The sequence below is a fragment of the Phocoena phocoena genome, chromosome 7 (assembly GCF_963924675.1).
Source record: "Phocoena phocoena chromosome 7, mPhoPho1.1, whole genome shotgun sequence".
NCBI lineage: Eukaryota > Metazoa > Chordata > Mammalia > Artiodactyla > Phocoenidae > Phocoena > Phocoena phocoena.
Window position 1 is genome coordinate 51,861,234 of NC_089225.1, and position 17,107 is coordinate 51,878,340.

Here is a 17,107-nt window from a genome sequence, read left to right on the forward strand (position 1 = left end):
CAAGGGAATCCCCATAAGGTTGACAGCTGATCTTTCAGCAGAAACTCTGCAAGCCAGAAGGGAGTGGCAGGACATATTTATAGTGATGAAAGGGAAAATCTACAACCAAGATGACTCTATCCAGCAAGGATCTCACTCAGATTTGATGGAGGAATTAAAACCTTTGCAGACAAACAAAAGCTAAGAGAATTCAGCACCACCAAACCAGCTTTAAAACAAATGCTAAAGGAACTTCTCTAGTCAGGAAACACAAGAGAAGGAGAAGACCTACAATAACAACCCCAGAACAATTAAGGAAATGGTAATAGGCACATACATATCGATAATTACCTTAAATGTAAATGGATTAAATGCTCCCACCAAAAGACATAGACTGGCTGAATGGATACAAAAACAAGACCCGTATATATGCTGTCTACAAGAGACCCACTTCAGACCTAGAGACACATACAGACTGAAAGTAAGGGGATGGAAAAAGATATTCCATGCAATTGGAAATCAAAAGAAAGTTGGAATAACAATTCTCACATCAGACAAAATAGGCTTTAAAATAAGGACTATTACAAGAGACAAAGAAGGACATTACATAATGATCAAGGGATCAATCCAAGAAGAAGATATAACAATTGTAAATATCTATGCACCCAACATAGGAGCACCTCAATACATAAGGCAAACACTAATAGCTATAATAAGGGAAATGGACAGTAACAGAATCATAGTAGGGGACTTTAACACCCTACTTTCACCAATGGACAAATCATCCAATATGAAAGTAAATAAGGAAACACAAGCTTTAAATGATACATTAAACAAGATGGACTTAATCGATATTTATGGGACATTCCATCCAAAAACAGCAGATTGCACTTTCTTCTCAAGTGCTCATGGAACATTCTCCAGGATAGATCATCTCTTGGGTCACAAATCAAGCCTTGGTAAATTTAATGAAGTTGAAATCATATCAAGTATCTTTTCTGACCACAAAGCTATAAGACTAGATATCAATTACAGGAAAAAGACTGTAAAGAATACAAACACATGGAGGCTAAAGAATACACTACTAAATAACCAAGAGATCACTGAAGAAATCAAAGAGGGAATCACAAAATACCTAGAAACAAATGACAATGAAAACACGACGACCCAAAGCCTGTGGTATGCAGCAAAAGCAGTTCTAAGGGAAGTTTATAGCAATACAATCCTACCTCAAGAAACAAGAAACATCTCAAATAAACAACCTAACCTTACACCTAAACCAATTAGAGAAAGAAGAACAAAAAAACCCCACAGTTATCAGAAGGAAAGAAATCATAAAGATCAGATCAGAAATAAATGAAAACGAAATGAAGGAAACAATAGCAAAGGTCAGTAAACTAAAAACTGGTTCTCTGAGAAGATAAACAAAATTGATAAACCATTAGCCAGACTCATCAAGAAAAAAAGGGAAAAGACTGAAATCAACAGAATTAGAAATGAAAAAGGAAAAGTAACAACTGACACTGCAGAAATACAAAGGATCATGAGAGATTACTACAAACAACTGTATGCCGATAAAATGGACAACCTGGAAGAAATGGACAAATTCTTAGAAAAGCACAACCTTCCGAGACTGAACCAGGAAGAAATAGAAAACATAGACAGACCAATCACAAGCACTGAAATTGAAACTGTGATTCAAAATCTTCCAACAAACAAAAGCCCAGAACCAGATGGTTTCACAGATGAATTTTATCAAACATTTAGAGAAGAGCTAACCCGTATCCTTCTCAAACTCTTCCAAAATATAGCAGAGGGAGGAACACTCCCAAACTCATTCTACGAGGCCACCATCACCCTGGTACCAAAACCAGACAAAGATGTCACAAAAAAATTTGAAAACTACAGACCACTATCACTGATGAACATAGATGCAAAAATCCTCAACAAAATACTAGCAAACAATCCAACAGCACATTAAAAGGATCATACACCATGATCAAGTGGAGTTTTTCCCAGGAATGCAGGGATTCTTCAATATGTGCAAATCAATCAATGTGGTATACCATATTAACAATTTGAAGGATAAAAACCATATGATCAATAGATGCAGAAAAACCTTTTGACAAAATTCACCACCCATTTATGATATAAACTCCAGAAGTAGGCATAGAGGAAACTCATCTCAACATAATAAAGGCCATATATGACAAACCCACAGCCAGTATCTTTCTCAATAGTGAAAAACTGAAACCATTTCCACTAAGATGAGGAAGAAGACAAGGTTGCCCACTCTCATCACTATTATTCAACATAGTTTTGGAAGATTTAGCCGTGGCAATCAGAGAAGAAAAAGAAATAAATGGAATCCAAATCAGAAAAGAAGAAGTAAAACTGTCACTGTTTGCAGATGACATGATAGTATACATATAGAATCCTAAACATGTTACCAGAAAACTACTAGAGCTAATCAATGAATTTGGTAAAGTAGCAGGATACAAAATTAATGCACAGAAATCTCTTGCATTCCTATACATTAATGATGAAAAATCTGAAAGAGAAATTAAGGAAACACTCCCATTTACCATTGCAACAAAAAGGATAAAATACCTAGGAGTAAACCTACCTAAGGAGACAAAAGACCTGTATACAGAAAACTATAATACACTGATGAAAGAAATTAAAGATGATACAAACAGATGGAGAGATATACCATGTTTTTGGATTGGAAGAGTCAACATTGTGAAAATGACTCTACTGCCCAAAGCAACCTGCAGATTAAGTGCAATCCCTGTCAAATTACCACTGACATTTTTCACAGAACTAGAACAAAAAATTTCACAATTTGTATGGAAACACAAAAGACCCCAAATTCAGCCAAAGCAATCTTGAGAAAGAAAAACGGAGCTGGAGGAATCAGGCTCCTGGACTTCAGACTTTACTACAAAGCTACAGTAATTAAGACAGTATGATACTGGCACAAAAACAGAAATATAGATCCATGGAACAGGATAGAAAGCCCAGCAGTAAACCCACACACATATGGTCACCTTATCTTTGATAAAGGAGGCAAGAATATACAGTGGGGAAAAGACAGCCTCTTCAATAAGTGGTGCTGGGAAAACTGGACGCTACATGTAAAAGAATGAAATTAGAACACTCCCTAACACCATACACAAAAATAAACTCAAAATGGATTAAAGACCTAAATGTAAGGCCAGACACTATAAATCTCTTAGAGGAAAACATAGGCAGAACACTCCATGACATAAATCACAGCAAGATCCTTTTTGACCCACCTCCTAGAGAAATGGAAATAAAAAGAATAATAAATGGGGCCTAAAGAAACTTAAAAGTTTTTGCACAGCAAAGGAAACCATAAACAAGACCAAAAGACAGCCCTCAGAGTGGGAGAAAATATTTGCAAACGAAGCAACTGGCAAAGGATTAATCTCTAAAATTTACAAGCAGCTCATGCAGCTCAATATGCAAAAAAAGAAACAACCCAATCCAAAAATAGGCAAAAGACCTAAATAGACATTTCTCCAGAAAAGATATACAGATTGCCAACAAGCACATGAAAGGATGCTCAACTTCATTAATCATTAGAGAAATGCAAATCAAAACTACAATGAGATATCATCTCACACTGGTCAGAATGGCTATCATCAAAATATCTACAAACAGTAAATTCTGGAGAGGGTGTGGAGAAAAGGGAACCCTCTTGCACTGTTGGTGGGAATGTAAATTGATACAGCCACTGTGGAGAACAGTATGGAGCTTCCTTAAAAAACTAAAGATAGAGCTACCATACGACCCAGCAATCCCACTACTGGGCCTATACCCTGAGAAAACCATAATTCAAAAAGAGTCATGTAGCAAAATGTTCATTGCAGCTCTATTTACAATAGCCAGGACATGGAAGCAACCTAAGTGTCCACTGACAGATGAATGGATAAAGAAGATGTGGCACATATATATAATAGAATATTACTCAGCCATAAAAAGGAACGAAATTGAGTTCTTTGTAGTGAGGTGGATGGACCTAGAGTCTGTCATTCAGAGTGAAGTAGGTCAGAAAGCGAGAGAGTGGCATGGACATATATACACTACCAAATGTAAAATAGATAGCTAGTGGGAAGCAACCACATAGCACAGGGAGATCAGCTCGGTGCTTTGTGTCCACCTAGTGGAATGGGATAGGGAGGGTGGGAGGGAGATGCAAGAGGGAGAAGATACGGGGACATGTGTATATTTATAGCTTATTGACTTGGTTATAAAGCAGAAACTAACACACCATTGTAAAGCAATTATACTCCAATAAAGATGTGAAAAAAAAGAAAAAGGTGTCCTCTTTCACTGCCCCATTCCTTATTGTTGTCTTTTCTTCTGTGCTTGTTTCTGAGAAGCAGCCCACTGTGATCGGAGCCTGAGCTCTGGAGTCACACAGAACTGGATGCAGACCTGCCTGTGGCCTGTCCTTACTGTGTAACTGCGAAAAGATTACGTTGCTTTTCTGTGCCTCAGTTTCTTTATAAATGGCGTTCGAAGAGTACTTACCTTATGTGGAGGTTGTTGAGAATAAATCTCAGAAGTCAGAATCTTTGAATTAGTAGGCAAATCTCAGGGTAGATAGAAGTTCATCAGGTAATCAAGTTGGAGTGGGGCTTGGAGAAAAGAAGAGAATACACAAGAATTCCATCCAGGAAAACAGAAACAAAGACAAAAAAACCCTGAAGGGCCAGAGGCCTGCATGGGGGCAAGAAAGTTGGCAAGTGAATTCTGCATGTAGAGTTCTGTCTGTGAAGGGAGGTGGGGAGCTCAGGCTGCTGAAGGAAGAGGGATTAGGAGAAGCGAAGACGGATGACAATAATAAGAGTTTCCTGTCACCCCTCCTGACAACTTACAACATAATCCCAACCTGGCTGACCTAGAGGAGACTTCTTCCATCTTCCATCTAAAGCACCAAGTTGAGACCTTGATGGCGTATTGTCATTTGGGACCCCAAGGGCGATATGTAGATATCCAGTAGATATGAGGATGATGGCTTTTCTGTCCTGGGATAGTTCTGATTTTAGTTGAACACAGTCTGCCCCCTACTGATCATTCCGGACGTTTTCAACCTGAATGGTTTTACTTGATAGTAAGTGTTGCCCTTGCCTTTTTCCTCCTGAAAAAAGAGAATAAAGTTTTTGAACCTGTGTATCACTTAAGACTGTTATGTTGAGTATATTTTAAATGTCTCAGAAGTGACCCTTCTGGCATTAAAAGCTGTACAAAGAAGTGTGGCTGGGCCAAGAGTAGTTATTTATTTATTTTAAATATTTATTTATTTTTGTCTGTGTTGGGTCTTCGTTGCTGCGCGCAGGCTTTCTCTAGTTTCAGCGAGTGGGGGCTACTCTTTGTTGCGTTGCGCGGGCTTCTCTTTGCAGTGGCTTCTCTTGTTGCGGAGCACAGGCTCTAGGCGTGCAGGCTCAGTAGTTGTGGCTTGCGGGCTCTAGAGCACAGGCTCAGTAGTTATGGAGCATGAGCTTAGTTGCTCCCCGGCATGTGGGATCTTTCCGGACCAGGACTCGAAACTGTGTCCCCTGCATTGGCACGCGGATTTTTTTTTGTTTTTTTTTTTTTTTTTTTTTGCGGTACACGGGCCACTGTTGTGGCCTCTCCCGTTGCAGAGCACAGGCTCCGGACGTGCAGGCTCATCAACCATGGCTCACGGGCCCAGCCGCTCTGCGGCATGTGGGATCCTCCCGGACTGGGGCACGAACCTGTGTCCCATGCATCGGCAGGTGGACTCTCAACCACTGCGCCACCAGGGAAGTCCTGGCATGCGGATTCTTAACCACTGCACCACCAGGGAAGCCCCAAGAGTAGTTTACACAGAGTCCAGATGATGTATATAAGCCCAGATGATGTATATAAAGGCCTGCAACTCCTGGAGCTTGTAATTTGGCAAGACTTGTAGTTATGGAGAACATCTCTATACAGAGATTCAATGAGAAAAAAGACGTGTGTATAATTAAGGAAAATAGCTACATCATTTGAAAGCAGAGTGCATTTGGAGAGTGTACTTTCAATGGGAAGAGGAAAAGAAAGCAGGGATGAGGACTCCAGGGAGTTGCAAATTAAGTTCCGAGCTCTGGCCAGGCACAGTGGGAGGGTATTGGGGGCACTGTCTTACTGTGTTCTATTGTGCAAATAAAATTTTATTGCATCTTTTTCCACAGTAATAAAATCAATTAAAGATTAAATATCAGCTAAATAATTCATAGTAGATGAGATTAGATGACTTCTTGATCTTAAAATGTGCCACAAATGTTACACAGGAGAAAGATTGGGTAAACACTGCTTACACAGAAGTTCTTTATTTCATTTATGTATGTTCCCAGAAGCTCTGAAGTAATGGCACATGTAGCAGTAGAGAGAGTAATATATTGCATCCGGACAGGCAGCTCTTGTTTTTACAAAAGCTCAAGCTTTTTCTGAAGAAGCTCCTCGATTTTAAAATGATCTTGAAGTTGTAGTTATAGTTTATCATGAGAATTTTTATGGAGATACCTGCCAAAACTCTTTTTTTTAAATGATTTATCTGAATTTTGAAAGTAATACTTAATGGGTTACTTCTGAATAGCCATGAAAATTAAACCTCATACATATTCTGTATCTAAAGAAAATGTGATGAAGGAAGTCTTGAGCCTATGCAATTGCCACATCTCAAATTACATGGCTGAGTTTCCCATGTTATGCCTTTTGATGTGGCGCTAAGGCAGGGCTCGTCAAACTTTTCTGTAAAGGGCCTGCTAGTAAATATTTTAAACTTGGAGGCTGTATAGTCTCTGTTGCAACCACTTAACTCTGCCACTGTAGCAAGAACACTGCCATAAACAATAATTAAACAGATGGATGTGGCTGTGTTCTAATAAAACATTATTTACAAAAACAAATGAGGGCCAGATTTGGCCTGGGGGCCATAGTGTGTCTTTCTCTGCTCTAAAGTTGAGTCACCTGTACGCACAAATTTGGTGAACAGTGAGGATGTCAGCTTTGAGAATGGCTAGTAGAGATATTCACATCACATCAGTGTGTGTATATATATATATATATATATATATATATATATTTATTTATTTATTTATTAAAAATTTTTTTTTTTTTTGCGGTTCGCGGGCCTCTCACTGTTGTGGCCTCTCCCGTTGCGGAGCACAGGCTTCGGACGCGCAGGCTCAGCGGCCATGGCTTACGGGCCTAGCCGCTCCGCGGCATGTGGGATCTTCCCAGACCGGGGCACGAACCCGTGTCCCCTGCATCGGCAGGCGGACTCTCAACCACTGCACCACCAGGGAAGCCTATCAGTATATATTTTTAAAACATTTTGATAGTAACAGTAGCAAGTTTAAAGTCTTTAACCAATTAATTTCTTAGCATTTACTATTTTTACAATTATATTTGTAGGAGACAGGTATCTCCCTCAAGGACCTAAATCTGTATATACTTAGGCCCAAAGGTGAAAAATCTAGTCTATTGGGGAAAAAAAGTATAAAAATAAATTTGACTTTAGATTTTGTGTGAATGAGGTTTTATTCATGGACTGCTTTTAGAGATGAGATAATTGAATCATTCCTGCCAGGACTCCTCTACTTTATAATTAAACATTTCCCAAATAAATCACAATTTTTCATCTATTTCCAGATTTTCCCATAAATATTTACACCAGAGTGCATAGGCTATACATGAGAATGAGAGCGAACTTTAGTTACAATTTTTGAAGAACTTGTTATTTGAAATACCTTTCTTTAAATGGCACATTTAACTGGTTCTCTTTAGAGTGAGCCAAAACTCAAGGCCAGCTAAAAATATAATAACCAAGTAAATGTGGGAGATTCCAGATACCCAAAGGTTGACATTTACATTTACATACATTATATGAACTCCTTGCGTCATGTGCTGGTAAGAGAAAGGTATAATTTTCAAGTTGCCTAATATGGGGCAAATCAGAATCAACTGATTTTTATAAATCACTCTGTGTATACTTTCATTGCAGTCATTGTCTTTACAACCTGGACAGTTTTGTAGTCGTTTGTTTCTTTGCTTTTTAAGAGGAATATATATATGTTCATACTCTTAGTCAGGACTTTAGCTATCCATAGCCAAAGGTTGAAAATCTATTATATTTTCATATTCCCTCAATGGGAAAAGTATTTAACTACGATTATTCTTGTCACACGTAAGTTTTATCTGAAGTTCTCCCCATCTCCGTGAGTGGAGGGGGAACCTGAGTGGACACTCTCCCCTGCACGTTTCCAAGTTACAGGCTTGAAGTACACTTTCTGCACAGCCACATTGCTCCCCAACATTCTGAGTTTTACCCCCAGGTTGCACAATCGCCAGGGAAGAAATAGGGAGAGTGTTATTGATCTCTAGAAAAAAGAGCATGTTACTCTGTTAAAAGTCCTGCTAATTTCTTTGTACCTTGAAGACTCAAATAAGAAAACTGTTGTTTTAAAAAAACAAAACACACAGAAATGAGAGATTTCTATTACTGCTATAGTTGCCATAAAATGAAATCAGTTTCAAATTATGTTTCTGTCCCTCTGTTTCATAGAGAGTTTGAAAATCTGTTAAATGGTTGACCTGGTATTACCTGATTTCTATTCATGAGTTAGAGTAAGTTTATTAATGATATTTATTTATGATATTTATTAAATTTGGGAAAGCTGGCACATGTCACTTGCATCCAAGAAAGAAGAGTCTTTTCTTTGTCTTGCATAGTGATATGTCATATTTTTCACCATACGTGAGCATCTAAATCAGCCATCACTTAAAACCTTGGTCTTCTTACTCCTTTTTGAGAAGGTTCACCAGTGCTTTTCTTTATTTGTTACAAAGATTATTCCCAAAAGAAACTGCATAAAATTGTTAATACTTTGTCTAGCAAATGAGAATTTAGAGAACAAGTTTCTTATTTGTAGTGAGTTGTTTAAAAATGAGAATAGAGTTAATTTTGCTCTCATAAAAATATGTATATCAAGGTGAATTTCTGGTGCTTCCTGAAAACAGAGTATTATTTCAAAGCCTCTTTCAGCCTGACCATTGCAAATGGAGTTGCATCATATAGAACATCAGACTTATGTCTTAATGAGAGGGTGACCTCTCTGGCCCTTTGATGCCGATCTTTTATTGTGCAGAGAATTCCCCTGGAGAACTGAGTTAAGGATGCCGATTCTAGGGAGGGAGACGCAAGAGGGAAGACATATGGGAACATATGTATATGTATAACTGATTCACTTTGTTATAAAGCAGAAACTAACACACCATTGTAAAGCAATTATACCCCAATAAAGATGTTTTAAAAAAAAAAAAAAAAGAACATCCCAAAGAGAAATCAGCCCTGTAATGCAAATTATATCAAAACTCTGATATCATGTTTTATCAAAAGGGGGAATAATTGTGAGAAAAGTAAACTTACCTAACCTTACTGAGGAATGTTAAAGGATGGGACTAATCATATGTACTAGATACACTGTTAGGGGCAACTGTAGGAGGTACTGATAAAGGAATTATGAAGAACAAATATTGGAGTAAGCCTGATAAAGGAATTATGAAGAACAAATATTGGAGTAAGCCCGATAAAGAATTATAGAAAACAGGATGTCATAGGAAGCTCAATAAAACTTCTGACATAAAAAAAAAAAAAAGGATGCCGATTCTCATTCTAAGAGTCGGGGATGGAGCCCAAGTAGCTACAGGTTTACTTGCACCTACGAGTTTCTAATGTGAAAGCTACACAGAACAGACTGAGACTCTGTTCTGGGTTCTCTAAATGTCATTCAGAAATATAATAAGGAAAAAACAGCGTTTTCTTACCAACTTCTGGTATTAAAATGAAAGGCTTTTCCTTGAATCTTTTCATTTTAGGCTTATTCTAATCGTGCTTGATTCAAGTCCATATCTATTTTTTTCCCTTGTCTCTGATAATTAACGTAGGAGAAGCCACTGGAATGAGGGCTGGGGTCAGGGTAAATATCAGGAAGGGAATGTAGAAGGACCCCTTGACTAGAGCTATGAACGTATCCAGAAACAATATGGCAGAATGACAGGAGGTTGGGGACCACTGATGCAGGTAGCCAGGCGAGTCGTCAATTTTGTCTAAGGACTTCGGGATCCATCTTCAATATGAGGACCAACAAGAAATCACAGTCTCTACCTAACTGGTGCTACTGAAAATGGAAGAAAATATTCTCAGCCTAAAATGCTGAGTTTCCTGCAACTTGCCTGTACCCAGTCACTTTCAGCAGTAACAAACATGAGGATGGGCATTTCCCACCATGCACTGGTAAAGTCTAAATTGACAATTCATTTAAAAACTGTTATTTGGACCAGATTCACTGCCTATTCAAAAAAATGTGTCAGGGTGAGGGAATGAGAGTAACAAAAAATAATAATTGCAGGGATTTTATTAAAGGTATTTCATTGTGTATAATGCTTTCTGAAGCAGAAGTGTAAAAGACAAAATCCATTATTCATGCTTTTCATGTTCATACAGATATGACAGTATAATGAAAATTGGTCTTCTTCAATGAGCATAGCTTTGAGCCCCTCAGTCATAAATGTTTTCTAGGACCAGGGGATTTATATGCAAAAATCATCTTCACAAAGCAAACTTTGTCTGAAAAATAAGGCTTTTGTTTTTAGGACAGCCTTGCTATATTGCCAAGGGCATTGTTTTATTTATTGACATATATATCAGATACATGTTAGGAAACTTAATTATAAAATGGCCCTAATCCTCCATATGTGTTTTAATCAATTTATGTTTATTCATTTTAAAATTAAATCGAGAAAACCTCTTCTCTTTCAGTGAATCAAGAGCAATCATTTAGGGCTGAACAATGAGAAATGTGGAAAGTATTGTTCTGGTTAGGTACTCAGCTAGTTAGACTTTAAAATCTGTGAATTCAGCATGGGCAAATATAAACTCAGTGAACTGTTGAATTAGCACTCTGTGTTTTTATTTAATTATGTTTATGAAACAGTATAAAATGTCAGTGGATAGGTTAGCTCCACTTTAATTGATCCATTGTTTTGAAGTCGCTATTGTCTGGTAGATCACTGTACGCCAGGTGATACATTTCCGATAACAGCCTGTAGTGAAGAGACTTCATCTTCCCGTGGGAAACGTTATCAAAGCAATTTTTCTCATATGCCTTAGGCATTTTGGTATTGTTCAACTCTAATGCTTTAGGGAAATCCTAGAGACTACAAAAGCATCAGAGAAAATCAAGAGAAGTAGGTAAAACTGGTAAGTTGGGTCTGTCCATAATCACTGATTAAATAAACTCAGAGCATGGTCTTCATTTCTCTCTGCCAGTGAGCTGAGAACTAGATGCAAATGTGGGTCTGGAGGAAGGAGTATAGTAGTAGGTCAACAGGCGGCAGGAGTTTGCACAACTTGGTACTGTAGTTCTACTGTGGCCATTAGAATGAATTAATGCAAGACAGATGATTCTGCCAACAGTGGTATTCACCATCATGGCAACACGGAGACTAGGTTAATTGAAAATAAGAGAAATAGTTGTACTTCATTTTTAAAATTATTCGACCTTATTTAAGAAACTAATACATTGTTTATCCTAGTAATAAATCAATATGGTTATCAGTAAATGTCTGGCACTTTCCAAGGCAGAAAAGTAAGTAACCTCTGGACACGTTCACCAAAGTGTATACAGAACCATTTAAACATTGTGTGTGTTTTTTTAAATATATCTATTTAACTTTATTTCATCATTGTCATTTAAAGCTTGATTTTATAAAATATAAAATGATATTCTTAAAGAGTTCTGTAGTACAGGAATTTAAACAGTAGAAAAATCCCTAGCTTTATAGGTTTAAGTTATATAAATTAAAATCAAGTAATTGGAAATTTTTTCAATATGGGGGCTATACAATGAAATAAATGGAAAAATGACCTAATGGGAGCAGTATTTCTTTACTTACAGATTATCATTAGTCACTTTCAGGATCTAAACAAAAAATATTGTTTAAATGTTTTAAAGCCCTTTAAAAGTCATCATAGTTGACCTTTCAGACCCCAAACTGCTTGACATCAACAGAATATGTATGTGTGCACACACTTGCTCTCTTTTTATCTCTTTCTCAGTTGCAAAATATGCATCTCATTTCGGCTAATGTATCTCTACATGAATGGCCCATAAGAGAGTAGTCCTCTTTCTCCATGGTTTCAAGTAGATCATCATTAGGGCTAGTCCTGGCATTTAAGCCCCAGAGAAGTTCAAGTTTACTCTGGGAGAAATTCAGATTAAATAAGAGTAAAAATATCAGTAAGAGAGACACCATTTCTAAGCAACAGAAATTCCATGTTACAATAAACCAGGTGGCCAGAAGATAAATCAGTACCAGAGAAAGATGATCTTTTCACATGGGCCAAGAAGCAGCTCCCTTGAAGTTGACCAAATGAGGATGGCCAGCTTACCATTACTTTTGCCAGTTATTTTTTTCTAATGACTGTAGATGGATAATGGTTAAAATTGAGAGCTTGTTTGTGTAGGACCCATCAGAAATGCCAACATATTATGATTCTTATTTTAACATCTCATTGGGCATATTCCAGGAGAAGGATGCCAAATCTCCAGCCACTCATAGTCAGAGAAGTGGTCTAGTTGGACCTGCACTGCTACCCAAAAGATTTTCCTAAAGTACAAATCCAAGTAATACCTTTCTTTGCTTAAAACCTGTCGACTGAAAAAAAAAATGCACAACCTAAAAGTTGAGAATTATATAATAAAACATAATTCTCACATCGTCAAATAAATGATGGACAAAACTGAGTCCTTAAGCTGGGGACAGAGCATCTCCAATCACTCTGAGAGATTGCTCCGAAGAGACAAAGGGGGAGCCAGAATATATAGGATTTTTTGCAACAAACACCAGGTAGTCGGAACATCAAAAGATTACTGTTGATGAAAGAAAACCAGATACCTCAAGTTAAGGAATTTAGCTCTTTTCTATGTATGGGAAGATGCAAGAGTCTGGGCTCCCTGGAATCATTCCTTCGATATGCACCTCAGCTATCCGGGGCCAGTATCCTCTGCTTTCTCATCCTGAGTCTCCTCAGGGTGCACTGTCAGGGGTGGCTGCAGCAGCTGACTGCTAGATGGGGGGCATCCTGTTTCCATCCTGAGTTTCCTCAGGGCTCACTCTAGGGGAGGCTGTAATGTGATGGCTTGATGGCTGCAACATCCTTTGTTTACTGATATGGCAGGCAATATTCACCAAATCCTATGGCAGTTCCTCCCATAACTTCAAATTCGTTGGCTTAGTACAGAACACCCTTTATGATTTGCCCTTAGTCCTGGTGTGGATCACATTTTTCACAGTCACTGGTGTCCTGTGTTTCTCTCCCAGGACTCAGTAAACTCTCAAAAGTGTAGAACTATCTCTTACTCACATTAGTGTTCCCAGTGCTGGACCCATAGAGAGCCTTAAAATTATCGGATGAATGGTTGAATAGATGAATGGAAAAGCTGCCTTGCTGCGAAGTCCTAACTAACATGCCTGTGTCTTCTCCTTCCCAGGACTTTGGCGTTATGTTCCTGCATCATCTTGTATCTATTTTTTTGATTACCTTTTCATATGTCAACAACATGGCCCGAGTAGGGACCCTAGTCCTCTGTCTCCATGATTCAGCCGACGCTCTTCTAGAGGTAAAACTTTTCTTTCATCTACAAGAATACAAAATTTGGAATTCAGGAAATCCCCCAGATCATCAGTTTTTCTAGGGTCTGATAGATGGTGCTGGGAGAAGTTAGTACATGACTGCTTTGAAACTGCAGAGTGTTTCTTTGTAGGTTAAATTGGTGAAAGTGAGACTTTAGTATATAAAGTGGTGTGCAAAAAACATTCACCAAGTTAGCATTCTTTATTAATAGAATAATGAAAACCTTAACCCTTCCACACTTAAGAAACGAGTGTTTTACAATAGGAAAATTACTATTTGAATAGGTTTTGTTTCTAGTGTTACAGGTTTCACACTGATTTATCTGGGAAGTGTATATAGCTCTGTTTAGTTAGTAATAGTACATCCTGATGAAATTAATGAGTAGTCATAGTTTTTATTACCAATATACATATTATCCTAGTATTTTTATAGTGAAAGTATATATGAATTACAAATTTTATGTAAAAACTATGTTTTCTATGCATGTAAGCATTAAGAATATCTGAGGAAATATTGGTTGCACTTTAAGTTTCTAAACCATTATCACTTAAAATTACTAAAGTAGCAAAAAAAAAGAAAAAGAAAAATGCTTTAGCATATTTCAAAAGATAAAATCCCAAGTAAAATTTTGATGCGGTATTTACTCTTAATCACGGCCTCCATGAAGAGACATACTCAATAAGGTTATATAACTATAGTTTTTTCATTTTAGTCCTAAGAAATTTATATAACTGGTCAAAAATGAACTTACCAGAGTACAAATTCCATGTAGAAATGGGTCTTAGAATCTGTATGCTTATTTTTTATTCCTGTTGGCCCACAGTTCTGCCCCTTTGAAGCATGTGCTATCACTGTGAATGTAGAATAGAGGTGCCCTCAAGTAATTATTTGTTATTCCAATATAAGCAGAAATTCCAGGCCATAAAATTGAATCTGCTATAAAGGCAATTAGTCAAGGTTTGAAGTGTATACAGCACTTCATTAAAGACTCTGGTCCCTATAAGGTTATGAAACAGAAAAGTAGTCCTAATGGGTTGGATATGTCAGATGATAGTTTGGCGCTATGGTTTTTAAGTGATTCAAGCTAGATTCTATTCAGCACATTTTTTTTTCTTTCTTTTTTGCGGTACGCGGGCCTCTCACTGTTGTGGCCTCTCACGTTGCGGAGCACAGGCTCCGGACGCGCAGGCTCAGCGGCCATGGCTCACAGGCCTAGCTTCTCCACGGCACGTGGGATCTTCCCCGACCGGGGCACGAACCCGTGTCCCCTGCATCAGCAGGTGGACTCCCAAACACTGCGCCACCAGGGAAGCCCTCAGCACATTGTTTTAAAGGAGAAATAAAACTAGTATAAAGGCAATTTCCTGAAAATCAGTTACCATGTGGTTAAATCCTAAGTATGCTTGGAGGTAGAAATTTATATAGCAATATACAGTTTTGAAGTCAATCCTGTATAATCTGCCAACTCTAGTGTCTGGGGAAATGGATGGCATAATGCTTGGCAGAACCATAATTCAGAAAATGTGGGTTGAATCGTCATCCACCACTTTTATCTAGAAAAGAAAAATAATCCAGAAATCCCAGTCATGTGGCTTAAAAGCAAATGTTCTTCATCATTTGGATTCTCTTTGACATCATAAAATAATGCTTGAGTATATCCAAATAATGAGATATGTTGACTCTTCAAAGTGGAATCTATGGCTTAGACATTTCTGAAAAATGGATGTTTAATGCTTTTTTTATTGAATACTGGTGAATGAATGTAAAAGAAAGCTACATGGTTTACGTAGCCAGAAGGAGGCAGAAGATGCTTTTTTTCTTTCTTAGTATAAGTTGTGGTGTCACATCCAAAGTATGCATGAAATTAAAAGTTCATAATCCTGGCTTCCACTCAGTTAATAGATATTTCCCCTTAGGAATATATTTCTCTGGTAGCTTTGTATTTTACTTAAAGCTATTAAATTATAGCTTCTGTGGATACTGTCAACAATCCTTTCAAGTTTGACTCAGCTAATTTAACTTTACAAGAAGTAGAAAATAATGTTATGAATTTAAAAGACCTCTTCAATTTATAACCCTGTGTGTGGGTACTGTGAATTATATGTGAAAATGTAAAAAGCAGTAATCAAGGACAATTATGTTTTCAGTGTCACCTGTTCTTACTTAGAATCATCTATAAAAAGTAGATGGCAGGGACTTCCCTGGTGGTCCAGCGGTTAAGGCTCCACGCTTCCAATGCAGGGGGCGCGAGTTCAGTCTCTGGGCAGGGAATTAGATCCCGCATGCCACAACTAAAGATCCCACAGGCAGATCCCAAGTGCCATAACTAAGACCCGGTGCAGCCAAATAAATAAATAAAATTTTTTTTTAAAGTAGATGGTAGAGAAAGGGATGTATTTCTTCCTTCGACTAATTTATAATATAAAAGGTGGTCACTTCAATCACTACCATAAATTATTAGTGTAATTCTCACAGACATTCTGAACATTAGTGACTTTCATCTAGAAAATGACCCATTAATGTAAATTTGAAAATTATACCCAAGTGGATTCGCTGAAATAATGTGATCTTGACACATTCATTTCTAAATTTGTGAGGGTAAGCCAAGAAACTGTCTCCCCAGAGCACTCCTTATACCTGTTTAAGGAAAACCTATAATTCTAAGTAGAAAGGGGGAAAAAAATGCAGGAAGGCTCAATATTCTCTATAAAGTTCGTGACCTTAGTGTTTGGGACTCATGAAAAGTTTAAAGGATTATGTAGCACTTTCTATTTTGACCTCTTATGCCAAATTCCTGTTTTGGCGTCTTTGGCTTGCTAATATCATCTGTAATGCAAGAATTTCATATTTTTCTGTTTTCCTGAAATCAACCATATAATTGAATTTTTCAGGTTGCTGAATATTTTATTAAATCTCTGACAGTAGTTCTACTTATGGTTAATATCACATTTCACTCGACTTACGGGTAATTTATAAATATGATGCATCATGCATGACATTTCAAAGTAGCAGGCAGTTTTATGCCTCTGGTAGGTTATATCTTAAAGGAGACTCATGCATATTGAAAGAAGCTTTTCATTTATCAATTTAACTAAATTAATCTGTCACATTTCTTCCTTTCACAGGCTGCCAAAATGGCAAATTACGCCAAGTTTCAGAAAATTTGTGATCTCCTGTTTGTTATGTTTGCCATGGTTTTTATCACCACACGACTGGGTATATTTCCTCTCTGGTGAGTATGCCAGTCTTCTTTCCAATAAAGGCGCCCTGTCCAGATAGGTTTTATGAACCATTTTCCTGTTGAATTTCACTCCAGATGCTTAGTAAGAAGTTTAAAGAAAACGAGGGAGGGACTCAAGAAACAGCTTGATTTCTTCTTCCAGAAGGGGGTTG

At 37.6% G+C, this 17,107-nt stretch overlaps 1 protein-coding gene across 2 annotated transcripts in view; it reads left to right on the plus strand.

Annotated features, from left to right (window-relative positions):
- Positions 1-17,107, plus strand: part of CERS6 (ceramide synthase 6) — a 321,038-nt gene that overhangs the window by 257,990 nt on the left and 45,941 nt on the right. For both annotated transcript variants that reach the window (XM_065880566.1, XM_065880567.1), the window contains exons 7-8: positions 13,572-13,700; positions 16,840-16,946. In XM_065880566.1, the coding sequence (XP_065736638.1) occupies positions 13,572-13,700; positions 16,840-16,946 (236 nt within the window). The remainder of the gene's footprint in view (positions 1-13,571; positions 13,701-16,839; positions 16,947-17,107) is intronic.